Source organism: Dipodomys merriami, unplaced genomic scaffold (assembly GCF_024711535.1).
Source record: "Dipodomys merriami isolate MVZ:Mamm:240054 unplaced genomic scaffold, mDipMer1.0.p SCAF_41, whole genome shotgun sequence".
In the NCBI taxonomy this organism is placed as follows: Eukaryota; Metazoa; Chordata; class Mammalia; order Rodentia; family Heteromyidae; genus Dipodomys; species Dipodomys merriami.
Genome location: NW_027205715.1, coordinates 4,215,683 through 4,243,449, shown reverse-complemented (window position 1 = coordinate 4,243,449; position 27,767 = coordinate 4,215,683). Strand labels below are relative to the sequence as shown.

General features: G+C 41.9%; 1 protein-coding gene across 10 annotated transcripts in view; it reads left to right on the top strand.

The window, feature by feature from the left end:
- Cnot1 (CCR4-NOT transcription complex subunit 1) overlaps positions 1–27,767 on the top strand; it is a 98,815-nt gene that overhangs the window by 23,120 nt on the left and 47,928 nt on the right. For all 10 annotated transcript variants that reach the window (XM_069992438.1, XM_069992433.1, XM_069992435.1 and 7 more), the window contains exons 4-16: positions 954–1,052; positions 2,222–2,290; positions 2,371–2,425; positions 3,221–3,424; positions 5,936–6,104; positions 7,815–7,941; positions 8,093–8,203; positions 11,428–11,598; positions 13,037–13,164; positions 17,204–17,444; positions 22,355–22,474; positions 23,561–23,683; positions 25,781–25,932. In XM_069992438.1, the coding sequence (XP_069848539.1) occupies positions 954–1,052; positions 2,222–2,290; positions 2,371–2,425; positions 3,221–3,424; positions 5,936–6,104; positions 7,815–7,941; positions 8,093–8,203; positions 11,428–11,598; positions 13,037–13,164; positions 17,204–17,444; positions 22,355–22,474; positions 23,561–23,683; positions 25,781–25,932 (1,769 nt within the window). The remainder of the gene's footprint in view (positions 1–953; positions 1,053–2,221; positions 2,291–2,370; positions 2,426–3,220; positions 3,425–5,935; positions 6,105–7,814; positions 7,942–8,092; positions 8,204–11,427; positions 11,599–13,036; positions 13,165–17,203; positions 17,445–22,354; positions 22,475–23,560; positions 23,684–25,780; positions 25,933–27,767) is intronic.

Here is a 27,767-nt window from a genome sequence, read left to right as displayed (position 1 = left end):
AGTTGTGGTCAAGTGGAAGAGTGCTAGCCTTGAGCAAAAAAAGCTGCATGACTGAGTTCAAGTCCTAGTACCAGCGTGCATGTGCTGAAACCCATTTGTATGACTAGTTAAGATAATACTTTCATCCTTTTAAAAAATTTCTATAAGCATGAATAGACTATAATTGGTCTAAAACTAGATTTCCTGTGTCCTCAAATTACTATCACTTACCTGCTTTTCAATTCACAATGTTTTTTCTTTAGATTGACTCTAAATATCAGTCTACATTAGCGCTTACTCAGTGTACATTCTCTGGGTTTTGAGAAATGTTGAATAAGAAATATCCACCATTATGGCAGCATATCTTAAGAGTTTCACTGACCTAAAAACTCTTTCCTCCTGTTTTTTTTTCCCTTCTTTCTAGCCCTAATGTTTTTTTTTTTTTTGTTTTTTGTTTTTTTTTGTCGGTCGTGGGGCTTGAACTCTGGGCCTGGGCGTTGTCCCTTAGCTCTTCAGCTCAAGGCAAGCGCTCTACCACTTGAGCTACAGCGCCACTTCCGGTTTTCTGGAGGTTTTATTGGAGATAGGAGTCTCACGGTGTCTCCTGCCCGGGCTGGCTTTGAACCGCGATCCTCAGATCTCAGCCTCCTGAGTAGCTAGGATTATAGGCGTGAGCCACCAGCGCCCGGCTTAGCCCTAATGTTTTATTGTCACCACTGTTTTTCCTTTTATAGAAAGCTCTATAGTTGGAATCATAAGGTATAGCCTTTCCAGATTGGCTTCTTTCAGTTAATAACTTACAGTTAAGATAATGGCTCATTTAAAAAAATTTATTTTCATAGAATTGATTTTGATAAATAGTATGCAGTATGAAATTGTTCTTTAATGTTTTGAGATCCTGTGCTTTATTTGTGTAAGGTGATGATCAGTCAGTGCTAATAACAATTCTTTCTTTTTTTTTTTAATTTTTAAAGACACAGTTTCTGATTCAGGAGTGTGCGTCGCTGATTACAAAGCCAAATTTTATCTCGACATTGTCATATGCCATTGATAATCCATTGCACTACCAGAAGGTTGGTATTATTTTTATCTAAGTAGTCCTAAGACTGGGATAGCTTGCTCTTCCATTTTTGAGACAGGGTCTTTCTTGTTAATTTGCCCAAGTAGACTTCAAACTCTTGGTTCTTCTACTTCTGGCTCCCAAGTGCTGGGTTAAAGATGTTTGCTGGTAACCTCTCTAGAATATCACTTCCCTTTCTTTTTATTTTAGTCAGTTGTGGGGCTTGAACTCTGGGCCTGGGTGTTGTCCCTCAGCTCTTCAGCTCAAGGCGAGTGCTCTACCACTTGAGCCATGGCAACATTTCTGGTTTTCTGGTGGTTAATTGGAGATAAGAGTCTCCTAGACTTTCCTGCCTGGGCTGGCTTTGAACCTCGATCCTCAAGTCTCAGCCTCCTGAGTAGCTTAGGATCACAGGCATAGGCCACTGGCACCCAGCCTCATCTTCCTTTTTTTTTTTTTTTTGGGTCCGGTTGTGGGGCCTGAACTCTGGGCCTGGGCGTTGTCCCTCAGCTCTTCAGCTCAAGGCTAGTGCTCTACCACTGGAGCCACAGCGCTACTTCTGTCTTTTTTTTTTTCTGCTTATGTGGTGCCGAGGAATTGAACCCAGGGCCTCATGCATGCAAGGCAAGTGCTCTACCACTGAGCCACCTTCCCAGCCCCTGACCAACGCTTTTTTTTTTTTTTTTTTTTTTTGGGTCCGGTCATGGGGCCTGAACTCTGGGCCTGGGCGCTATCCCTCAGCTCTTCAGCTCAAGGCTAGCACTCTACCACTTGAGCCACAGTGCCACTTCCGGCTTTTTTCTTTTTGCTTATGTGGTGCTGAGGAATCGAACCCAGGGCCTCATGCATGCAAGGCAAGTGCTCTACCACTGAGCCACCTTCCCAGCCCCTCATCTTCCTTTCTTAATGAAAGTAATAACTTAGTTTAAAAATTTTCAATAATTACTTTGGAATTTTTTTGTAGCATTCTGACAAATCAGGGCAGTTCATTTGATAATAAATAGAATCATGCTAAAAACAGTTCAAATGAAAGCTTAAGTTTGTAAATAGTTTAGGATATGATATATTGCTTCTAGTAGCACTAAAGGATTATGTTGCTTAGCATATAGTGTCATACATGGGTATGCTGATTTTAAAAACTTCTTAAACCATTGTTTTAAAATATAATTTGGTTTGTTTTAGAGTTTAAAGCCTGCACCTCACCTGTTTGCCCAGCTGAGTAAAGTTCTCAAGTTAAGCAAAGTACAAGAGGTAAGTGGTTTAAGAAAAAGAGTTGTAGGGCTAGAGTTATAAATAATCACCTGGCTTTAATGTAATACTTATTATTTCAGGTAATTTTTGGCCTTGCCCTCTTGAATTCTTCCAGTTCAGATCTCCGAGGTTTTGGTAAGTCACTTTGCTCCAAGCATAAGATTAATCTTAAGTTTTTTTTTTTCTTTTTTGTTTTAATAGCACAATACAAAATTTGCTCTCATAGCTTTGTTTCTTTTTTGGAGGGGGAAGGAGCTATGGATATAAACTTTAGTTTTACACTCTTCCATTGAGCCAGCCACACTGTAACCATATATTCACATTATTATATAATTGATCTTAATCTTTTCATCCTGTAAAACACCCATTCAGTCAGTTGTAGTTAGTCTCTGCTCCCTCCTCTTTTTTTGGGCGGGGTGTCTGTCATGGGGCTTGAACTCTGGGGCTGAGATCTGTCCCTCAGCTCTTCAGCTCAAGATAAGCACTGAGCTACAGTGCCACTTCCAGTTTTCTGGTGGTTAATTGGAGATAAAAGTCTCACAGACTTTCCTGCCCTGGCTGGCTTTGAACTGCAATCCTCATAGCTCAGCCTCCTGAGTAGCTAGGATTATAGGTATAAGCTGCCGGCGCCCAGCTTATCCTCAGTTTTGAGGGGTTTTGTTTTGAGGGGTGGGTGGTTGGAGATTCTTGCTATGTAGCCCTTGTTGGCCTCAAATTCACCAACCTAATTTATCCTGATCACTAAGATTATAGGCATGTGGCAGTATACATGGCTTAGTCTTTTTGTGTCTCTGAAATAGACCTGTAACTGTATTAGCTAAATTATGACTTGGTGAAAGAAAAAGCATATCTGTATATATTAAGAGTATGTGAATTTTTACATACATGGTCCATAAATAACTTATGGTGTTTGGTTTACTTGATTTCTAGCTGCCCAATTTATTAAACAGAAGCTTCCAGATCTTCTGCGTTCTTACATAGACGCAGACGTCAGTGGAAATCAAGAAGGTGGCTTCCAAGATATAGCAATAGAGGTCCTACACCTCCTCCTCTCCCATCTCCTTTTTGGGCAGAAGGGAGCATTTGGAGTTGGACAGGAACAGATAGACGCTTTTCTTAAGACTCTGCGCAGAGGTAAGAAATTCTTTAAAGATCTGATATCACCTATACTAGAATGTTAGAAAATTAGCAAAGAAAAATTTACTTATTTCTTATTTTCCTAATATATTTATTTTTTTTTGGTCGGTTGTGGGGCTTGAACTCAGCCTCAGCACTGTCATTGAGCTCTTCAGCTCAAGGCTAGCGCTCTACCACTTGAGCCACAGTGGCCACTGAGGAATTGAACCCAGGGCCTTATACATGTGAGGCAAGTACTCTACTACTGAGCCACCTTTCCAGCCCCTTATTTTCCTAATTCTATAGAGTTTTTAAATTAAAATATAAAAGAGACCGAGCTCTCATAAACAAGTATTAGATGAACTTAACTTCATCAGTAATCTTTGCTATGGAAGTAGAATCCAGATAAGACTTGGAATATTTTCTGTAGTCTTTCTGGGATGACTCCCGCCCTCCCCACTCCCTTAGGGAGACTCCTTTGTAGTGTTAGGCTGCTTAGAAAGTTGGTCACGTTTTTTACATTATATTACTTCCTTCATGTGGGCATTGTAATGACAAGGTAAATCATTTTGGAGAGAAAAACTGTTCTCTTCTGAAATTATCCTATGAAGGAGTGACATCCTATCTCAGTGTTAATTTTGTCTGTTCCCTATTTCTATAGCTTAATTTTAAACTTCATTACATTTCTTAGTGATGGCAAGAAACATACCTTTTTTTTTTTTTTGGGTCCAGTTCTGGGGCCTGAATTCTGGGCCTGGCCCTGTCCCTCAGCTCTTCAGCTCAAGGCTAACACTCTACCACTTGAGCCATAGCGCCACTTCCGGCTTTTTTCTTTTTGCTTATGTGGTGCTGAGGAATGGAACCCAGGGCCTCAGGCATGCAAGGCAAGCACTCTACCACTGAGCCACCTTCCCAGCCCCAAGAAACATTCTTTTTATTGTTTTGGTGTTAGTTCCAGGGCTTGAACTCAGGACCTGAGTACTATCCCTGAGTTTTTTTGCTCAAGTTTAAGCACTAAACTGCTTGAGCTACAGCTGTACTTCTGGTTTGTTGATGGTTAATTGGAGATAAGAGTCTTAAAGAGTTTCTTGTCTGAGCTAGTGTTGAACCAGGACTCTCAGATTTCACTTTCCTGAGTAGTTAGGATTACAGGTTTGAGCTGGCAGTGCTTAGCTGAAAGAGATTCAGAAAAATTTTCAATTGCCTTTTACAAAGGGTTGTGGTTACATAAGTCAGGTAAAGGGTACATTCTTTTCATAATTAAAAATTATAAAGGAGATATATAGAGGGATTACAGTTATATAACTTAAGTAATGAGTGCATTTTTTTGGGGGTGGGGAGGTCAGTCATGGCTCCTGGACTCAGGGCCTGGGTACTGTCCCTGAGCTCAACTCTACTTCTGCTTTTTCTGGTGGTTAATTGAAGATGAGAGTCTCCTGGGCTTTCCTGCCTGGGCTGACTTTGAACTGCAGAGCTCAGCTTCCTGAGTAGCTAGGATTACAGGCGTGAGCCACTGGTGTTCTAACACTGGAGCCACAGCACCACTTCTGGTTTTCTGGTGGTTCACTGGTGATGAGTCTCACAGATGTTCCTGCCTCGGGTGGGTTTGAACCGTGATCCTCAGATCTCAGCCCTGAGTAGCTAGGATTACAGCTGTGAGCCACCTGTGCCTGTCATGCAACAGGTTTTTATACACTGTTTCTGATGCCTTTTTTTGGGAATTGATTATTCTGTTGTGACAATTTAATCACTAGGCTGTGAATTGATAGATACTTGAGTCCTTAGGTGAATAGTTAAAAAAATATACACATAGGTAATGTCGTTGTCGTCGTCGTCGTTGTTGTTGTCGCCTTCCCCTCCTTTGGGTAGCTCTCTACCACTTGAGCCACAGCACCACTTCTGGTTTTCTGGTGGTTTATTGGAGATAAGAGTCTCATGGACTTTCCTGTCCAGGCTGGCTTGGAACTACGATTTTCAGATCTCAGCCTCCTGAGTAGTTAGGATTACATGCGTGAGCCACTGGTGCCCAACTCACATAGGTAATTTTTGTGACATAAAAATTCAAATTTTGTCTGGGTACTGGTGGTTTACGCCTGTAATTCTAGCGACTTAGGAGGCTAAGATCTGAGGATTACAGTTCAGAGCCAGCCCAGGCAGGAACGTCTGAGATTTACATATCCTATTAACCACCACTAAACTGGAAGTGAATTTGTGGCTCAAAGTGGGACAGTGCCTAGGCCCTCCATGAATTCAAATTCAAATTCTAGAATTAATATAAAGTCGTAATGTAGATTAGTTGGTTGCCAAAATTAAACTTTACTTTGAATTTTAATTTTTGGGTTGAATTGGGTTTGGAAGATTCTCAATGTGTTTTGTTTTGTTGTTTTTTTAAATAAAATTCTTGGTGAATCTGGGGCTATGCCCATGTCAGGAAAGTTCTCTACCACTGAAGTCACTGAGTTAACTTAAACCCTTAGCCCCTGGTGGTTTTTAATCTGTATAGCAGTTGTATCCTTTTTATTCCCTCAGATTTTCCCCAAGAACGCTGTCCTGTGGTGCTTGCACCACTTTTATATCCTGAAAAACGGGACATTCTAATGGACAGGATCCTGCCTGATTCTGGAGGGGTAGCTAAAACCATGATGGAGAGTTCTTTGGCTGATTTCATGCAAGAAGTAGGCTACGGTTTTTGTGCAAGGTTAGTAGTAAAATATGTTAAAGTTCTGATTATTCGTGTGGCAAACAATATGTAATTCTTTAAAACAATTTTTGTTTCTACATTTTAATTTTCCACATACTAGTGTTGGTGTCAGCTGTAAACATCCTGAGAGGGTTAAATTTCTATCTGTCTTGACCACTTTCTCAAATTAGGAATCAAGGCTTTAGGCCTAGTTACCAAGATAGGCATAATTTAGCTTTTGGGGAGGAAGACAGGTGTAGGCAAGAGTTACAGAACTTAATATCATTTTATACTTAGTATCTAATTTTTTCTTTCCTATTCCCTACCCTCAGTATCCTCACTATACTTTCATGTCTTTCCTTTTCTGCTTCACTATATGACCTTCCAAGTAGAGCAATGAAGGCACTGAGAGGTAAAGTGTGAGTTGACCTGTTGTAGTCATGGTATGACTCAGCCTGCTAGGTAATTTTTACTTGCCAGTCATCAAAAGAAACCTTGGGGTGGGGGGGAAAGACTTTGAAAACTATTATTAATAGTAGCTGTACTTGTGTCTGATGTAATGGAATTAATTTTTTTTTTTTCTCTTGAGTATATAATTAAGGGCATTGATAGGCTTTGGTTTGGGTTTAAGTGTAATTTGTAGTGTTTTAAAAGCGTTTATACAAGTCCCTCTTAGATATCAAATGTTTGTTTGTGAGACCCTCATATATGTATTCACTTTTAAGTTACTTTTAGATGGAAACTGAAAAAGCATGCATTTTCAGGTTCTTTTCAACTTATGTAAAAAGTAACTTGATTCACAGTGAAAATTGGATATACTTTTGTTTCATTGTGAGAAGTATCATTATTGGCTTCATTTTTTGCCATTGGTAGTTTGTACTTTTGCTGTTCTCCTATTAAAGTGGGTAATTCTGCTGGGCACAAGTGGCTCACACCTGTAATCCTAGCTATTCAGGAGGCTGAGATCTGAGGATCAGGTTCCAAGCCAAGCCCAGGCAAAAAGACTGAGATTATTATTATTATTATTTTTTGTCGGTTGTGGGGCTTGAACTCTGGGCCTGGGCACTGACTGTCCCATACATAGCTCTTCATCTCAAGGTGAGCACTCTACCGCTTGAGCCATAGCATCACTTCTGGTTTTCTAGTGGTTTATAGGAGATAAGAGTCTCACGGTCTCTCCTGCCCGGGCTGATTTGAACTGTGATCCTCAGATCTCAGCCTCCTGAGTAGCTAGGATTACAGGCATGAGCCACCAGCGCCCGGCTAGTATGTAAGATTTTTATCTCCAATAAACTACTTAGAAAAAGCCAGAAGTAGCACTCTGAGTCAAGTGGTAGAGTGCTAGCTTTGAGTACAAAGAAGCTTAGGGACAGTGCCCTGGCCCTGAATTCAAGCCCAAGGACTGGGGGGAACAAAATCAAGTGGGTGGGACTGGGAAGGTGGCTCAATGGTAGAATGCTTGCCTCACATGCATGAGGCCCTGGGTTCAATTCCTCAGCACCACATAAACCGAAAAAGCCAGAAGTGGCCCCGTGGCTCAAGTGGTAGAACACTAGCCTTGAGCTAAAGAGCTAAGGGATGCACCCAGGCCCAGAGTTCAAGCCCCTGACCAAAAACCAAAAAAAAAAATCCGAGTGGGTAATTTTTATATTTTTATTTATGTTAACATTTCTTTATCTTGGTATTTGAGAGTAGTAGTGTTTTTTAAAAATTATATTTCTGTTTCAGTATTGAAGAATGTCGGAATATAATCATGCAGTTCGGTGTTCGGGAGGTCACAGCTGCCCAGGTTGCCAGGGTTTTGGGAATGATGGCTCGAACTCATTCAGGATTAACAGATGGTATTCCATTACAGGTTTGTTGAATTCAGCCATTTTACAAAGTGAGTTAATGTCCTGCTTTCTATATTTTACTTACAGCAGGATTGATTGTCATATCAGCCAGAGCCAACCATTAAATGGTTTAATTTTGAGTTTTAAATTTAATTTTAAGTTTTACCTCTACAGAGTATCTCTGCTCCTGGCAGTGGAATCTGGAGTGATGGAAAAGATAAAAGTGATGGAGCACAGGCACACACATGGAACGTGGAAGTCTTGATTGATGTTCTTAAGGAACTGGTAAGTTCATGCAATCATATATGAACTGGTAAGTTCATGAAATCATATATATATATATATATATATATATATATATATATATATATATATATATATATATATTTGTTGATCATAGGTCTTGAACTCTGGGCCTGAGCGTTGTCCCTCAGCTCTTCAGGTCAAGGCAAGAGCTCTACCACTTGAGCCACAGCACCACTTTTGGTTTTCTGGTGGTTTATTGGAGATAAGAGTCTCAAAGCTGTGCACTAGTGTCTCACGCCTGTAATCCTAGCTACTTAGGAGGCTGAGATCTGAGGATCGAGGTTCAAAGCCAGCCCAGGCAAGAAAGTCCATGACACTCTTATCTCCAATAAAAACCACTAGAAAACCGGAAGTGGCGCTGTGGCTCAAGTGGTAAAGCACTTGCCTTGAGCTGAAGAGGGCAGGGACAGCGCCCAACCCCCAGAGTTCAAGCCCCACGACTAGGCTGGGTTTGAACTGAGATCCTCAGCACTCAGCCTTCTGAGTAGTTAGGACTATAGGCATGAGCCACCGATGCCTGGCAATCCTATATTTTTAATCATGATATTAGTATGATGTACCCAAAACAAAACCAGTTTTTATAAGTCACATGCCCAGCCAAATAAGCAGCAGTCTTTTGTAATTTTGTAATCTTTTTTTTTTTTTTTTTTTTTTTTTGGTCCGGTCGTGGGGCCTGAACTCTGGGCCTGGGCCTGGGCGCTGTCTTATGTGGTGCTGAGGAATCGAACCCGGGCCTCAGGCATGCAAGGCAAGTGCTGTACCACTGAGCCACCTTCCCAGCCCTAATATTGTAATCTTATGGCTGGAAAACCAGTGAACATCAGGTTAATTGGATATATAAAACAGTATAGAATCCGATTCAAGCATCTTACTGGGGGTGATGCCTTATAATTTTGAGTAGCACTGCTGAGGTGAATTGTGAGATGATATGTGACGGCTTTTTAGGGGATGAGATGAGCTTATTTGTTTAGAAAGTAATGACTGAAGAATTATTGAAAAGGGAGGAATGAATGAATGAATTGTGGATAAAGAAAAGTTTTACCGGGGCTGGGAAGGTGGCTCAGTGGTAGAGCGCTTGCCTTGCATGCATGAGGCCCTGGGTTCAATTCCTCAGCACCACATAAGCAAAAAGAAAAAAGCCGGAAGTGGTGCTGTGGCTCAAGTGGTAGAGTGCTAGCCTTCAGCTGAAGAGCTGAGGGACAGCGCCCAGGCCCAGAGTTCAGGCCCCATGACCAGACCAAAAAAAAAAAAAAGTTTTACCTAACAGAAGTTCTATGGTGGCAAGGGGCAATAAAATTTCACATTTATTTTGACTGCTTCCGTGTTCAGACTATCTACAGTTAAGTAATGGCTCTCAATAAGCAGAGCACTTCTATTAAATGATGAAATACTTAACAAGAACATAGAAGAATGAAAAAAGGATTGGTAAACTTTTCTTAGAAGAGGATAGTGCATTGACTTGTAAATCTTCACTCTTGTTGAAGAAACCTAAGTGATATTAAGACAGGTGCTGGTGGCTCACACTTGTAATCCTAGCTACTCAGCATTTCAAAGCCAGCCCAGGCAGGAAAGTCCATGAGACTCTTTTTTTTTTTTTTTGTTGTCCGTCATGGGGCTTGAACTCTGGGCCTGGGCGCTGTCCCTCAGCTCTTCAGCTCAAGGCGAACGCTCTACCACTTGAGCTACAGCGCCACTTCCGGTTTTCTGGTGGTTTATTGGAGATAGGAGTCTCACGGCCTCTCCTGCCCGGGCTGGCTTTGAACCGCGATCCTCAGATCTCAGCCTCCTGAGTAGCTAGGATTACAGGCGTGAGCCACCAGCGCCCGGCTCATGAGACTCTCTTCTTCAGCTAAACCATCAGACCACTGGAAGTGGTTGAGTGCCAGTGTTGAGCAAAAGAGCTCAAGACAGCACCCAGGTCCCAAGTTCAAGTCCCACAGCCGACCAAAATAGACAAAAAATTTCATACTTGGACTTTATGTATTGATGCATATGTGTAGTCCTTGCTTTCTAGAAGCTGAGGCAGGAAAATTGTGAGTTCTTAAGCCAGCTTGGGCTACTCAGAAAGTGACAAACCAACCTAAGGGATGTAGCCAAGATACTGTCTCAGCCCGACCCCCCCCCAAAAAAAAAAAACACTCTCTCTCTCTCTCTCTCTCTCTCTCTCTCTCTCTCTCTCCCTCTCCCTCTCCCTCTCCCTCTCTCCCTCTCTCTCCCTCTCTCTCCCTCTCTCTCCCTCTCTCCCTCTCTCTCCCTCTCTCTCCCTCTCTCTCCCTCTCTCTCCCTCTCTCTCCCTCTCTCTCCCTCTCTCTCCCTCTCTCTCCCTCTCCCTCTCCCTCTCCCTCTCCCTCTCTCTCTCTCTCTCTCTCTCTCTCTCTCTCTCTCTCTCTCTCTCCTCTCTCTCCCTCTCTCTCCCTCTCTCTCCCTCTCCGAGCTGGGATGTAGCTCATTGTAATAGTGCTGGTCTCAGACCTATGATCCTCTTGTCACAGCTTTCCAAGTGCTTGGATTACATATAATTTTATTTCGTTGGTTGTGGGGCTTGAACTCTGGGCCTGGGCACTGTCCCTCAGCTCTTCAGCTCAAGGTGAGTGCTCTACAACTTGAGCTACAGTACCACTTCTGGTTTTCTGAGTGGTTTATTGGAGGTAGGAGTCTCACGGACTTTCCTGCCTGGGCTGGCTTTAAACCATAATCCTCCGATCTCAGCCTCCTGAGTGCTAGGATTATAGGCTTGAGTCACTGGCGCCCAGCATAGCCTTGAAACTTTAAAAAATGCTGGGTAATGTCTCAAAAATCTTCTTTTTTTTTTTTTTAATTGTGAAAATACTGTACAGAGGGGTTACAATTACATGGGCAAGATAGTGAGTACATTTCTTATCAAGCATTGTAGCCTCCTCCTTTGTTTACCCTCCCCACCCAATCCTCCCCCCCCCCCCCAAATTGTAAAGTTCGTTTTTGACATGACAACTTGTGCTTCTTCTCTTTTTTAATATTAAGACGAGGTAGGGGAAAGGATGAAGGGTGCATGTTTGTATGGAGATGGATCTAGGATATCTTACATGTTAAGCAGATGCTCTACCATTGAGCTCATTCCACCCAAGTAGAAAGTCTTGATTTGAAATTTAGTTTTAGACTGGCCCTTTGTAAAAAGTGTCATTTGCATAATTTGCTAAACTTTTGAAATTCTTTTGTTTTATTAGAACCCGAGTTTGAATTTCAAGGAGGTAACTTACGAACTAGATCATCCTGGATTTCAGATTCGTGACAGTAAAGGACTTCATAATGTGGTTTATGGCATTCAGAGGGGTTTGGGTATGGAAGTGTTCCCTGTAGACTTCATATATAGACCTTGGAAACATGCAGAAGGCCAGGTAAGTAGATGGCTATTAACTGGTAGGGGAGGAATAGGAACTCTTTCTTTCTTTCTTTCTTTCTTTCTTTCTTTCTTTCTTTCTTTCTTTCTTTCTTTCTTTCTTTCTTTCTTTCTTTCTTTCTTTCTTTCTTTCTTTTTCTCTCTCCCTCCCTCCCTCCCTCTCTCCCCCCCCCCACCCCCCCCTCCCCCTCACTTGCTTGCTTGCTTGCTTGCCTGCCAGTCCTGGGCACTGTCCCTGAGCTGCTTTTGCACAAGGCTATCACTCTACCACTTGAGCCACAGCGCCACTTCTGGCCTTTTTTGTTTATGTGGTATTGAAGAATCAAACCTAGGGCTTCATGCATCCTAGGCAAGCACTCTACCACCAAGCCACATTCTCAGCACCAGGAATTATTTCTTTTTTCTTTTTCTTTTTTTTGGGTCCGGTCGTGGGGCCTGAACTCTGGGCCTGGGCGCTGTCCCTCAGCTCTTCAGCTCAAGGCTAGGGCTCTACCACTTGAGCCACAGCCACTTCCGGCTTTTTTCTTTTTGCTTATGTGGTGCTGAGGAATCGAACCCAGGGCCTCAGGCATGCAAGGCAAGCACTCTACCACTGAGCCACTTTCCCAGCCCCAGGAATTATTTCTTATATAGGTGCCATCTACCCATTGACTGAAATTTTTATAAAGGCAAATTTGTTTTGTATAGGTTAGCAAATCAAATGTTATTGAATGTGTGTATTTAGAGTTACTCCTCAAAGGAATAAGACTAACAGACCTACTTTTAATGGTCATCTCTTAAATAATTTCATCTTTCTGAAGTGCTTAGTTTTCGAAAGACAGCTAATTTGTGTGTGTGTATGCATGCATGTATGTATGTATTTATGTATATATGTATATATGTCTCCTAGGATTGGACTCAGGGCCTGGGAGCTATTTATTATCCTTGAGCTGTTTTCCTCAAGGCTAGTGCTCTACTACTCTGTCACTTATGCCACAGCTCCACTTTTGGCTTTTTGGTGGTTAATTGGAAATAAGAGTGTCATGGACTTCTTTCTTTTTTTTTTTTTTTTGGGTCCGGTCGTGGGGCCTGAACTCTGGGCCTGGGCGCTGTCCCTCAGCTCTTCAGCTCAAGGCTAGCGCTCTACCACTTGAGCCACAGCGCCACTTCCGGCTTTTTTCTTTTTTCTTATGTGGTGCTGAGGAATCGAACCTAGGGCCTCAGGCATGCAAGGCAAGCGCTCTACCACTGAGCCACCTTCCCAGCCCTCATGGACTTCTTTCTTGGGCAAGAAGTGATCCTCAAATTTTAGCCTCCCGAGTAGCTAGGATGTGAGCCAGTGGCTTACAGCAGTCATTCTGAATTTAAAGGAAAATTTCTAATAATTGAGACTTGCCTGATAAAAGTGTTTCAAGTTTTTATACCATCATAATTATTTGACTTTTTCTTTGTTTCAGCTCTCCTTTATTCAACATTCCCTCATAAATCCAGAGATCTTCTGTTTTGCTGACTATCCCTGTCACACTGTTGCCACTGATATTCTGAAAGCACCACCAGAGGATGACAATCGAGAAATTGCCACTTGGTAATACTGTGGACTGGGTTTTATTTAAGGGATCATGTCTGCTATTGGAAATATAAAAGATAAATAGTGACCATGTACATAGTAGATTTAAGAAACAGTATTTTTAGCCGGTCGCTGGTTGGTCATACCTGTAATCCTAGCTACTCAGGAGGCTGAGATCTGAGAATCACGGTTCAAAGCCAGCCTGGGCAGGAAAGTTCATGAGACTCTTATCTCCAATAAAACCACTAGAAAACCGGAAGTGACGCTGTGGCTCAAGCGGTAGAGCGCTCGCCTTGAGCTGAAGAGCGTAGAGACAGCGCCCAAGCCCAGAGTTCAAGCTCTACGACCGACCAAAAAAACAAAAAAATCTCACTATTTTTAGTGTTTTTTCTTAATTTTTTATAAAGGATATTTCATCACTAGTTATATCTCCTCTTTTATAGTAGTGTCGTATTGATATTACATATTACCTTTCTTCTTTTGTTTTTGTTGGTCATGGGGCTTGAACTCTGGGCCTGGTTGCTATCCTGAGTTCTTCAACTCAAGGCGAGCGTTTTACCACTTGAGCCACAGCACCACTTCTGGTTTTCTAGTGGTTAATTGGAGTTAAAGAGTCTCACTGACTTTCCTGCCTGGGCTGGCTTTGACCTGCGATTCTCAGATCTCAGCAGACTCTCAGATTTCAGCCTCCTGAGTAGCTAGGATTATAGGTGTAAGCTAATGGTGTCTTGCTGCTGCTGCTGCTTTTTTTTGTTTGTTTGTTTGTATTACTTTCTAACATCAAAAACTTGAAACTCAAATATTGGACTGAGGTTTGTGGTTCCCACTTACTGTTAACAGTTTTTTCCTTGTATTTTTGCTTGCTTTCTGTCCTTTGTAAGTTCCCCAAGATGTTCAATTTATTATGCACTTATTTTCAACTAAGCTAACTAGTTTGTCTGGGTTCCAGTTCCAAATTTCTGGAAGAATCTTATTCTGACCAATGTCTAGATGAATATTCACCTAGAATGCTTTATCTGGATTTATAAGGACAGTGAAAGCACTTCCTTCCATCTTTGTTGTAGTCATACATGACTCTGGGATAAGGCATATATTTCATAACATTTTTTTTTGGTGTGTGTGTGTGGGTCCTGAGGTTTGAACTCAGGGATCTGGTACTGTCCTTTTGCTTTTCCTTTTTTTTTTTTTTTTTTGGGTCGGTCATGGGACTTGAACTCTGGGCCTGGGCGCTGTCCCTCAGCTCTTCAGCTCAAGGTGAGTGCTCTACCACTTGAGCTACAGCGCCACTTCCAGTTTTCTGGTGGTTTATTGGAGATAGGAGTCTCACGGTCTCTCGTGCCAGGGCTGGCTTTGAACCACGATCCTCAGATCTCAGCCTCCTGAGTAGCTAGGATTACAGGCGTGAGCCACCAGCGCCCGGCTCCTTTTGCTTTTTCACTTAAGGTTAGCATTCTACCACTTGAGCCACAGCTTTATTTCTGGCTTTTTGGTAGTTAATTGGAGATATGACATACAGAGATTTTTCACTGTCACCCTGGCTGCCTTTGAATCACACTCCTCAATACTCAGACTCCTGAGCAGCTAGGATTACAGGAGTGATCCACTAGTGCTTGGTTTGTAATGTTTCTTCACTTTGTTTGTGATTATAGTCAGCTCTCCAAATTTAGTTTACATATATATAGATTGAACTATCTATATAGTCTTTCAAAAGAAAAATGCACCTGTACCACACATATGCAGTCTTTTTCCTAATTATTCCCTAAGCAGTATATTGTAACAACACCTTACATGGCATTTACATTGAAGCAGATGATGATTATTAGATGATTTAGATTATTAGATGATTAGATGATGATTATTAATTGTGTAGGAATGGGTCAAGATTAGACCATTTTTGGACTGGGAAGATGGCTCAGTGGTAGAGTACTTGCCTTGCATACATGAGGCCTTGGGTTTGATTCCTTAGCACCATATAAGCAGAAAAAGCCAGAAGTCGCACTATGGCTCAAGTGGTGGAGTGCTAGTAGCCTTGAGCTGAAGAGCTCAGGGACAGGACCCAGGCCCAGACTTAAAGCCCCATGACCGACCAAAAAAAAAAAAAATTAGACCATTTCATTTGTATAAGGTACTTTTGAGCATGCTTAAGATTTAGATTTTGTTATTTGAGCAGGTCCTGCAGCTAATCCTCTATGGATGAGAGGTTCAACTAACTGTATGCTTTCCTAGGATGCTTACTCCATCATTAAACAGTGTAGAGCAGCTTAAAATCCTGTATTGCGCCAGGCGCTGGTGGCTCACGCCTGTAATCCTAGCTACTCAGGAGGCTGAGATATGAGGATCGTGGTTCAAAGCCAGCCCGGGCAGGAGAAACCGTGAGACTCCTATCTCCAATAAACCACCAGAAAACCGAAGTGGCGCTGTAGCTCAAGTGGTAGAGCACTCGCCTTGAGCTGAAGAGCTGAGGGACAGCACCCAGGCCCAGAGTTCAAGTCCCACGACCGACAAAAAAAAAAAAAAAAAAGAAAATCCTGTATTGCTAAAAAGGCGGTAGTTTTTGTTTTGTTTTGTTTTTTGGTCGGTCATGGGGCTTGAACTCTGGGCTTGGGCACTGTCCCTGTGGTCTCTTCAGCTCAAGGTGAGCACTCTGCCACTTGAGCCACAGCGTCAGTTTGGGTTTTCTGCTGGTTAATGGAAGATGAGAATGTCACAAACTTTTTCTGCCCTGGCTGGCTTTGAACTGCGATCCTCAAATTTCAGCCTCCTGAGTAGCTAAGATTATAGGTATGAGCCACTGCTGGCTCCTTGCCAGATGTTAACTTTTTTCTGTAAAGGGTTACATAGTTAAATGTCTTAGGATTTGCTGGCTAGATTGTCTCCATAGCTGCTGTTTAACTTAGGAAGTGTAATGAACATTGTATGTATAGGAATAGGCAGTACCTGGGCTTCAGTGGTTTTCGCCTAGCTACTTAAGAAGCTAGCATCTGAAGGTTGTGGTTTAAAGTCATCCCAGCCAGGAAAGTTCATGAGAGTCTAATTCTAATCTCCAGTTAACCACCAAAAAGTTCAAAGTGGAGCTATGGCTTAAATGGTAGAATGCTAGTGGTGAAAAAGCATAGGGACAGTACCCAGGGCCTGAGTTCAAGCCTCAGGACCAACACCAACAAAAAAGAGTAAGCAGTGGTTGGGCTTTGGATTTTGGGTATAATTTTCCAAACTCTTTGAAAAATTGACTCTAGTATTCTATGTTATTTTTCTGCTTGGGCTTGGCTCTGACCCACAATCTTCAGATCTCAGCCTCCTGAGTAGCTAGGTTTACAAACATGAGCCACTGATACCTAGCAATGAAATTTGGAATTTTGAATAGCTCTAAACTGTGATTTGTTTCCATTTTTTCACCCCAGTCATTAAAATCTTGTATCTCTGGTAGGTGAATCCATGATTATACAAATGTTCAATGGTTGTATCGTATCCTCTCCATCAATTATTACCTGTTAATTTGGATTGCGTTGGAAATTAGTTTGGAAGTCTAACAGCATTCTCACCTCACTCCTCACAGTCTTGGTTCCAACATGTACCTATCAAGTGCTCTACACCAAACTACACCAGTCTCAAAAGTATATAATTTTTAGATAAATACTGTAAATTTAAATACTTAAATTTGGGCCTGGGAAGGTGGCTTTGGTAGAGTGCTTGCCTTGCACGCATGAGGCTCTGGGTTCGATTCCTCAGTACCATATAAGCAGAAAAACCCAGAAGTGGCGCTGTGGCTCAAGTCGTAGAGCGCTCACCTTGAGCTGAAGAGCTGAGGGACAGAACCTAGGCCCAGAGTTCAGGCCCCACGACCGACAACAAAACAAAACTTAAATTTATTAATAGCAATGTGGTTTGTGCTACTAGCTAGTAGTCACTTATTTTGACTGAGTTTTCAGTCTAATGGTGTATTTCACTGGGCAAAAACGTGTATGAAGCCCTGGGTTTGATCAGAACCCAAAACTCCTAGAAGACTTTGTATCTTAGTATTTTCATTGAAAGAGTATCTTTCCTTCATTCTTTTTAGGAAGAGCTTGGATTTGATTGAATCTCTGCTTAGGCTTGCAGAAGTTGGGCAGTATGAACAAGTCAAACAACTCTTTGGCTTTCCTATCAAACACTGTCCAGACATGCTGGTATTGGCCTTACTCCAAATCAACACTTCTTGGCACACTCTACGTCATGAACTCATCTCCACTCTGATGCCAATATTCCTTGGAAACCATCCTAATTCTGCCATTATTTTGCACTATGCATGGCATGGGCAGGTAAGACACGGTCATTTGCTCATGATTTCTTCACCTAACATTTGACATTTCTTGGAGACTTGAGCATGTTTTTGTAGATACTCTTGTCAAAATCTTTTTTTGTCTACTGGTCCTGAGGTTTGAATTTAGGGCCTGAATAAAATAAGAGTCCCATGAACTTTCCTGCCCAAGTTGGCTTCAAATCTTAATCCTCAGAATCCAGCCTTCTGAATAGCTAGGATTATAGGCATGACTCTAATAGGTAGCCCTTTGGCTGTCAATCTCTTAATCATTATAGTGAAGTTGCAGATACTGATACTTCAGTATCTGGTGTGTTTTACTTGATATTGTTGCTATTAAAATAATACTCAAAGAGGAAGGAAGTAAAAATACTTTTTTTTTATGGTGCCATCTTAGGGCTTGGGCACTGTTACTGAGCTTTTTTGACCTAGCCTAGCTCCACTTCTGTCTTTTTTGGTGCTTAATTGGAGATAAGATTTTCATGGACTTAGCTTTCTAGGTTGGCTTCGAACTGTGATCCTCAGATCTCAGATCCTCAGATCTCCTGAGTAGCTAGGGTTACAGTCATGAGCTATTGGCTCCTGGGTAAGACTGTTAGCATGCGTGCGCACGCATCGTCCTGTCCTGGGACTTGAACTCTGAGCCTGAGTGCTGTCCCTAATGCCTCCCTACCCCCTCCCCTTTTTGTTTTTGTGTGCAAGGCTAGAACTCTAGCACAACTCCAGTTTTGGCTTATTGATAGTGCATTGGAGATAAAGAGTCTCTGGAACTTCTTGGGCTGGCTTTGAACCATGATCCTCAAACCTCAGCTTCCTAAGTAGCTACGGTTACAGATGGGAGGGAGCCAGTGGTGCCTGGTTAAAAGGAACCTACACATCCCTGGTGGGCACAAAGACAATTCTTTAAAAAATTTAAAAAGCTATGGAACCAAACAGTTCATTAAGGCACCAATGTTCTTTTGCTAGTAATAAGGAGCTTAAACATTTGTTATTTATTATACTATGGGTATGTAGGTGATTTCCCCCCCACCCAGGGCAAAGCTTGTTCATTGTGCTCCATATGTACTAACTGCTGTGAGTTTTCCCCAAATGTGGAGTCAACTGCATAATTTGTAGTGAGGGACTGCATTTCCCTTAAGTGAAAAATAAAAAAAAGAGGTCATAAATGTAATTGTCATTGTTTGTTTATTGGTCGTGGGGCTTGAACTCTAGGCCTGGGTGCTCTGAGGCACTGAGGCGTGGCATAATTTTTTTTTTTTTGATCGGTCATGGGACTTAAATTCTGGGCCTGGGCGTTGTCCTTGAGCTCTTTAGCTCAAGGCAAGCACTCTACCATTTGAGCCACAGCACCACTTCTGGTTTTCTGGTGGTTTATTGGAGAGTCTCAGGCCTTTCCTGCCCGGGCCGGGGCTGGCTTTGAACCGGGATCCTTAGATCTCAGCCTCCTGCATAGGTTGGATTATAGACGTGAGCCATTGGCACCTGACTGATTGTCATTTTTAAACTGTGTCTAGATTTACATTATATTTAGTTTGTAATGAGCTGGTTTTCTGGTTTTTTTTTTTTTTTCCTTTCTGATTGTATAGGATGAATTTGACAGATACACTTTTCTAAATTGCCAGTCCTTGAGCTTGAACTCAGGGCCTGGGCACTGTCCCTGAGCTGCTTTTGCTCACAGCTAGCAGTCTACTACTTGAACCACAGCACCACTTCAGTCCTTTTCTGTGTACTGAGGAATCAAACCCAGGGCTTCATACATGCTAACTACGCAAGTACTCTACTGCTAAGCCATATGCCCAGCCCTGAAAGATAAACTTTTGTTCATTTATTTGGTTTCGTTACTAGGATTTGACTCAGGGCCTTGCACTGTGGCTTGGCTTTTCCCTCCCTCAAAGCTGATGTTCTACTGCTTAAGCTACAGCTCTACTTCTGCTTTTTTAATAGCCAGCTCTCCCTCCCTCCTTCCCTTTCCCCTCCCCATCTTTCCCATGTGCTAGATAAGTGTCTACCAATATTGCTATGTCCCAATCCTTTTGCTCTTTAGTTTGTTTCTCAAACTAGGTTTCATGGTAAGTTTACTTTAGCTAGCCTCCAGCCTTCATCCTCCTGTCCCACATAAGGTAGAGATAGAGTCTGGAAAAGTTGTTGCTTAAGCTGGCCATGAGCTTTTATGTCCCATGTTCCTTTCATTTTCCTCCTCTGGAATAGCTGGCACATATTTTCTCATTCATTTTTAATATTTTTAGATAGCTTCATTTTATACATCAGGCTGGCCTGGAACTCTCAATCTTTTTGCCTCAGTCTATGTCATGCTAAGATTATAGATGTATGCCACTATGCCAAATGGGTCTACATTTATAATCATGCCATTATTATTATTAGTAGTAGTAGTAATAGTAGTAGTAGTAGTAGTCTGTTGTAGGGCTTGTATTCAGGCTTCTGTCCCTGAGCTTTTCTACCACTTTGAGCTATAGTGCCACTTCCTCTACATTTATACAATGGTAAATGCTAGAACTTTAAAGGAAAAATATTTTCCTGTTTTATTCAAGTACTTAGTTTGGCATATAAAAATAAAACAGTTTAAAACTAGATTATGTGCAAATGCTTATGTGCAAATGCTTTAAGAAACTAACTTGATAAAAGTTCTTTTTTTTTTTGGGTCCGGTCTTGGGGCTGACCTCTGGGCCTGGGCGCTGTCCCTCAGCTCTTCAGCTCAAGGCTAGCGCTCTACCACTTGAGCCACAGCACCACTTCTGGCTTTTTTCTTTTTGCTTATGTGGGGTTGAGGAATCGAACCCAGGACCTCAGGCATGCAAGGCAAGTGCTCTACCACTGAGCCACCTTCCCAGCCCTTGATAAAAGTTCTTAATTATGTGTATGTATGCATGTGAATACACTGTATTCAGGCCCCCTCATATTCCTCCTTGGCTTTCTTGTTCATGAGTGGCACTCTACAACTTGTACCATGGCTCAAGTGTGGCATTTGCTGGGTAATTGGAGATAGAATATTTGGACTTAGATCCGCTCGGTCTCAAGTCTTCTGAGTAATTGGGACTGTGAGTGTAAGCCACCCCTGTGCCAGTGATTAATCTCTTTTTAAGATGTGAAAGTTGTGCTCGTGGTTTATGCCTGTAATCCTAACTGCTTTAAGAGGCAGAGATTGAGATGATCATGGCTTGAGGCTAGCCTAGGCTGAAAAGCATGCCAAGCAAAGCCCCATTTTCACTGGATTGTTAGGCTTGGTGGGACAAATGTTACCCCAGGCTATATGGGTGGCTAAGATCAAGGTTGCAGTTCCAGGCCAGCCTGGGAAAAAAAGGTCCTTCCAGGGTGGGAAGCTAGGAGAGGTAGTGTGCACCTCTCATTTCACTAACATTAAGAAGCTTGATAGGGTTGGGAAGGTGGTTCAGTGGTAGAGCGCTTGCTTGTCTTGCATGCCTGAGACCCTGGGTTCCATTCCTCAGCATCACATAAGCAAAAAGAAAAAAAAACCGGAAGTGGAGCTGTGTCTCAAGTGGTAGAACGCTAGCCTTGAGCTGAAGAGCTGAGGGACAGTGCCCAGACCCAGAGTTCTGGCCCCACGACAGGACCTGCGGGCCCCCCCCCCCCAAAAAAAAAAAAAAGCTTGATAAAGGCAGGTCAGGAATTGCAAGCCAGATAAAAGTGGCTAGGTATGGGGGAAGCTCAAGCCATGTCCAGGCACTGAGTGCAAGCCCCAGGACTAACACCCAATAAAAGGTGGCTTATCAGTATGTAGCCAGCCTAGTAAGTCCCAAGTTTTTGTCAGTCATGGGGCTTTAACTCTGGGCTTGGGTGCTGTCCCTGCCCTTTTGAGCTCAAGGTGAGCTATTTATCACTTGAGCCACTGCACTACTTCTGGTTTTCTGGTGGTTAGTTGGAGATAAGAGTCTTCTGGACTTTCCTGCCTGGGCTGGCTTTTGAACCGAGATCCTTGGATCTCAGCCTCCTGAATAACTGAATTACAGGTATAAGCCCTGGCATCTAGCTTATTCTCTTTTTGTGGTGCTGGGGATTATACCCAGACTCTGGCACATACTCTTAACACTTGGCCAAACTCTTGACTTTTTTTTCTTTTTGTTTAGTTTGGGGTTTTGGACATACTGAGGTGATACTGAAGAGTACCATTTCCAGACCAGTGTCACTCCCACCTTAACCCCTCTTCCCTTTTATTTGTTTAGGTGCTTATTATTATTATTATTATTTTTTGTCCTTGTGGGGCTTGAACTCAGGGCCAGGGCCTGGGTGCTGTTCCTGAGCTCTTTAGCTCAGGGTGCTCACTTTATCACTTGAGACACTTCTGGTTTCCTGGTGGTTAGTTGGAGATAAGAGTCTCCTAGACTTTCCTTCTCGGGCTAGCTTTGAACTGAACTGTGATCCTCAGATCTCAACCTCCTGATGAGTAGGATTATAGGTGTGAGCCACTGGTGCCCAACTCTCCCCCTCCTCTCTTTTTTTTTTTTAAACTTCGTATTTTTTTATTTTTTTAGGGGAGAGCCTGAATATAGTCCCTCTTTTTTATTTCAGTATGTAGTTCAGGTAGGCCTCAAACTCATGATAGTTTCTTCCTCAGCCGTGTTGGCATTATAGACTTTTACTATGATGCTTGGCTTCATATTTCATGGTCTCATTTTTGTTTTTGAAGATGGGTAAGCAGATGCATATATGGTAATGTAGAAACTGTAATTTTGTTGAATTATTTGGACTCAGATTTAGAAGATAGTTGGATGATATAGAATGAAGAATTTCTCCAATAGTGTAGTGTTTTGAGTCCTGAACTTAGTGTTTGCATGGATATAATTTTAACCTGAATGTAATGAACAAAATTAGGCAGGCATTTGTCAGACTTCCTATCAAATAGAAGTGTTTTCATCTAATCTCCTCTCTTCTTAGGGCCAATCTCCATCAATACGCCAACTTATCATGCATGCAATGGCAGAATGGTACATGAGAGGGGAGCAATATGACCAGGCCAAATTGTCTCGAATACTTGATGTGGCCCAAGACTTGAAGGTAATTTCAGAGGGACAGAATGACACCAGTATTTTAGTGATTATAAAGTCAGTTTCATGTAATTTAGATTTATTAGGCACAATTCATATGTAATTAGTACTTTGATAAATGAATTAAGAATTTTGCCTTAAAAATTTAAAGAAATTGGGAAGGTGAATGCTTTTAGATATATATTTTTTAAAAAGTCTGCCTTTATGTTAGATAGTCTTCATTTATTTCTGGTTTATCTTGTGTATTAAAGCCTGGCTTTTCTTTTTTCTTTTTTAACTGTGTTTTGTGTAAGATGTATGATATAACTATGATGTAGATGTTGAGTAATGAAACCTGAGGACTTGAATGTTCTGGGCAAATACTGTGCCACTGAGTTACACTCCCAACTCTGGCAAGGCTTTTAAAGCAAGTGAAATGATGAATACACTTTTATTATGCGTTATTTAATAGTAATACACTTTTGGAGAAGGTAAGATGCATCTCTGCATTTATTAGAATATTAATCTGAATGGATGTCACCACTAGTTGTATTTGGTTTGCACATTTAGATTTTAAGAAAATGGATAATGAACTTTATGTTTTGAGTCATGCTTTATTATAGGTTTAGTTAATTTGAAAAGGCACCAGTACTTAGAGTTAAATGAGCTGACTTGGTGTGTGAATTTATTTTAAATTAGGAATAATTTAAATATAGAATGTATTAAGCTGTTTAACAAGTTGTGACGTGGGCTGGAAATGTGACTTAGTAGTAGAGTGCTTGCCTAGCATGCATGAAGCCCTGGGTTCAATTCCTCAGTACCACATAAACAGAAAAGGCCAGAAGTGGTGCTATGTGGCTCAGGCGGTAGAGTAGTGCTAGCCTTGAGCAAAAGAAGCTCAGGGACAGTGCCCAGGGCCTTGAGTTCAAGCCTCAGGACTGCCAAAAAAATACAAACCCAAACTTGTGACTCTTTCTTCAAAAAAATAATCGTGGTCAAGGAAATAGTAGCAGTATGTTATCTAGACTTGTTTGTGAAAAGTAGGAAATAGATAATAGGCCACAGAAAATAGTAATTTACTGTGACTTAACATTTCTAGTATCCTTTTTCTCTTTAGGCCTTGTCAATGCTGCTAAATGGCACTCCATTTGCCTTTGTTATTGACCTTGCTGCACTTGCTTCACGTCGTGAATACCTCAAACTTGACAAATGGCTCACAGATAAAATAAGAGAGCATGGGGTAAGCATGATATGGTAGGGGTGTGTGTGTGTAGGCGTGTGTGTGTGTGTGTGTGCGTGCGTGCGTGCGTGCGTGTGTGTGTACTCAAGGCCTGGGAACTATTCCTTAAATTTTTGTTCAAGTCTTGTATTCTACCACTTGAGCCACACAGTTCAGCTTCTGCCTTTTTGCTGGTTAATTGAGGATAAGTCTATGGCTCAGGTTGGATTTGAACCTGGATCCTCAGATCTCAGCCTCTTGAGTAGCTAGGATTCTAAGTATGAGTTACCAGTGCCTGACAGAAAACAGAAGCATGATATATCCATTTAGTTGACATTCATTCATTAATTCATTCATTTATGTGCTGGTCATGGAGTTGAACTCGACCTGGGTACTGTCCCTGAGCTTTTGAGCTCAAGGCTACCACTTGAGCCACGGGTCCACTTCCTTTTTTTTTTCCTTCCCAGTCCTGAGGCTTGGACTCAGGGCTTGGGCATTGTCCCTGAGCTTCTTTTTGCTCAAGGCTAGCAATCTACCACTTGAGTCACAGCACCACTTCCTGCTTTTTGTGTTTATGTGGTACTGAGGAATTAAACCCAGGGCTTCATGCAAGCCAGGCAACCACTCTACCACCAAGTCACATTCTCAGCCCCTCTGATCTTTTATTCACTCACTAGTGTGTATGCCAGAGGGTGGGGCTTGAACTCAGTGTCTGGACCCTCTCCCAAGTCTTGTGTTTTATTACTTGAGCCACAGCTCCACTTCCCCCATGTTCAGGTGGTTAATTGGAGATACAGCTTTACAGAGTTTCCTGTCCTGGCTGGCTTCAAACCTTGACCCTTAGACCCCAGCCTACCTCCCGAGTAGCTAGGATTATAGACATGAGCTACTGCCTCCATGCTGTAAAATTTTGATAACTAAAGTGTGTAAGCCCCGCCCCCGCGGCCCCCCCCCCCCCCCCCCCCCGTGCTAGGAATTAAACTTGGAGTCTACTGTATGCTGGGCAAGAATTCTACATCTGAGCCCTAAGAAAAGGTTTTTGTTTTTGTTTTTTTGGTTGTGGGGCCTGAACTCTGGGCCTGCGCACTGTCCCTCAGCTCTTCAACTCAAGGCTAGTGATTTACCACTTGAGCCACAGCTCCACTTAGAACTTTTTATGCTTATGTGGGTGCTGAGGAATTGAACCCAGGGCCTCATGCATGCAAGGCAAGCACTTTTATCACTGAGCTACCTTCCCAGCCCTTTTTTTTTTTTTTTGTTGGTCATGGGGCTTGAACTCAGGGCTTGGGTGCTGACCCTGTGCTCTTCAGCTCAAGGCGAGTGCTCTACCACTTGAGCCACAGCACCACATCTAGTTTTCTAGTGGTTTATTGGAGATAAGAGTCTCATGGACTTTCCTATCCGGGAGGACTTTCTTGCCCAGGCTGGCTTTGAACATGTTCCTTGGATCTCAGCCTCCAGAGTAGCTAGGATTACAGGTGTGAGCCACCGGCACAGGCTAGAAACAACTTTTTAAAATGGGATTTAGATCAGATACTGGGCTCATACCTGTAATCATAGCTACTCTGGAGGCTGAGATCTAAGGATTGTGGTTCTGGCTGTGGTTCTAAGCCATCACTGACAGGAAAGTCCCTGAGTCTCTTTTCTCTAGTTAACCACAGAAAACTGAAAGTGGCCCTGAGCTCAAGTGGTAGAGTGCTAGCCTTGAGCACAGAGAGGCTTGGGAACAACACCCAGGCTCTGAATTCAAGCCCTCCAACACCCCTCTGTCCTCCTGCGCAAATGCACCATTTAGAATGAATGTCGTTGATTTCTACTTTTTTGGGGGTGGTGGCAGTTGGTCATGGAGCTTGAACTCAGGGCCTAGGACTGTCCCTGAGCTTTTTGTACTCAAGGCTAGTACTCTACCACTTTGAGACACCGCTGTACTTCCAGTTTTCTGGTGGTTAATTGGAGATAGTCTCATGGCCTTTCCTGCCCAGGCTGGCTTCAATCCTAGGATTACAGGGATGAGCCACTAGTTCCTGGCTTACATTTTTGTTTTAATGCTTAGTTGTTATCTTTAATCTGAAAACAGTATCAATTTTAGTATGCTGAAAACATTCCCCCCTCCCCCAGGAGCCTTTTATTCAAGCATGCATGACTTTCTTAAAGAGAAGATGTCCTTCTATTTTGGGTGGACTTGCCCCAGAGAAAGACCAGCCTAAGAGTGCTCAACTTCCTCCTGAAACTCTGGCGACAATGTTGGCTTGTCTACAGGCTTGTGCGGGGTAAGAAGAACATGCTAGGAAAATTGTCTTCTTGAATTTGATTATTTTGCTTGTAATTAATATTTTTTTTGTGTGTGTCTGTATTCCTAAGGAAAATTGCTCTGTTTTTGTGGAGTTTTTTTTTTTTTTGGTATTTGTCTAGTTGTAATATTAGAGTACTATTGACTTCATATAAGCATTAAGTTTTGTGAAAAGAATTGATATTTTTCTTTGTACTTTTTAAAATGGCATACACAAGTCAAAGGGGGATTTCATTGTGACATTTCCACACATTTGCAACGTATTTCAATCAGTATCACCCTCATTTATCACTGTCCTTTATCCCCTTCATAAAATAATTTCAAACAGGTTTCATTGTTGTATGAAACAATTTGCTTCACCATATTCTTTCACCCTCCTTCTTAGTATTAGCTCTATCACCTTCTGCGGCTAATAACCTCCAATAGATAATGTTTCTCTTCCATTCACTCTACCCTTACTGATTAGTAGTTTTCATTGAAGCTCTTTTATGCTTTTTTCCCCCACATATATTTGAAATGTATTTCAAAATTATTTCACCCACTTTTTCTAAGTAGTTCCTTAGTTTGACTCATATTATGTTTATCTTATCTCTAAATAATCAGGTATATACATATATATGTTGCCATGAATTTGTATATCTTTTGAAGATCTAGTTTTCATATGTAAGAAAAAATATACAATATCTTGTTAATTGACCTTGATTTGTCTTGCATTATATGATATCCTCTATTTCTATCCATTTTAGTTCTGCCTCAGCTACCTAAGTATCTGGGATTATAGGCATCTACCATTGTGCCCCACTCTTAATTCTATTTCAAGACATTTTCTAGTTGATATTTATTGGGAAGGTGGGGGTTGTCTGAGTCTCAATAGCTATCTTAGTATTTTAAGTGAGGAATTTTAACTCTGTCAAATTCTGGGTAGTTAACTATGTATATGACTTCTTTTTTGTGTGTGTGTTGGTTGTGGGACTTGAACTCTGGGCTTGGGCACTGTCCTTGCGCTCTTCAGCTCAAGGCAGGCGTTCTACCGTTTGAGTCACAGTGCCACTTGCGGTTTCCTAGTGGTTTATTGGAGTTTCATGGACTTTCCTGGCCATGCTGGCTTTGAACTGCTGGCTTTGACCTGCGATCCTCAGATCTCAGTCTCCTGAGTAGCTAGGATTACAGGCCTGAGCCACCAGCATCTGGCTTGGCTTTTTTAGTCTGTAATGTTGTCTTTGACTGTGATACATTAGGGTTAAAATTACCAGCCTGAGGCTGGATGCCCTAGGCTCATGCCTGTAATCCTAGCTACTCAGGAGGCTGAGATCTGAGGATTAAGGTTCACTGCCAGCCCAGGCTGGAAAGTCTGTGAGATGCTCTCCAATAAAGCACTAGAAAACTGGAAGTGGCGCTGTGGCTCAAGAGTCAGAGTCCTAGCTTTGAACTGAAGAGCTCAGACAGAACCTGGGCCCAGAGTTCAAGCCCCACAACTGACAACAAAACAAAACAAACAAAAAAAACCCAGCCTGTTTACTTTGATCTAATATATCTTAGTTTGGGTAGAGTTTTTGATAGATTAAAGATAATGTCACGGTTCAAGAAATACTAGTATTGAGTAACAGATGGAAAAGGATGAGTGAGATAAGACAGAAACTTAGCCATGGTTTCTAGCAAGTTTTCTTTAATAGAAAATAATATGTTTTATTAACTATTCTGGGAATATGACAAGTATAATTTCAACAGTTTTTGAACTTTTATAAATAAAATAAAAAGTATACAAAATACACAATAAAAATTACACAAAGGAGTTAACATTCAGCAAATCATTTT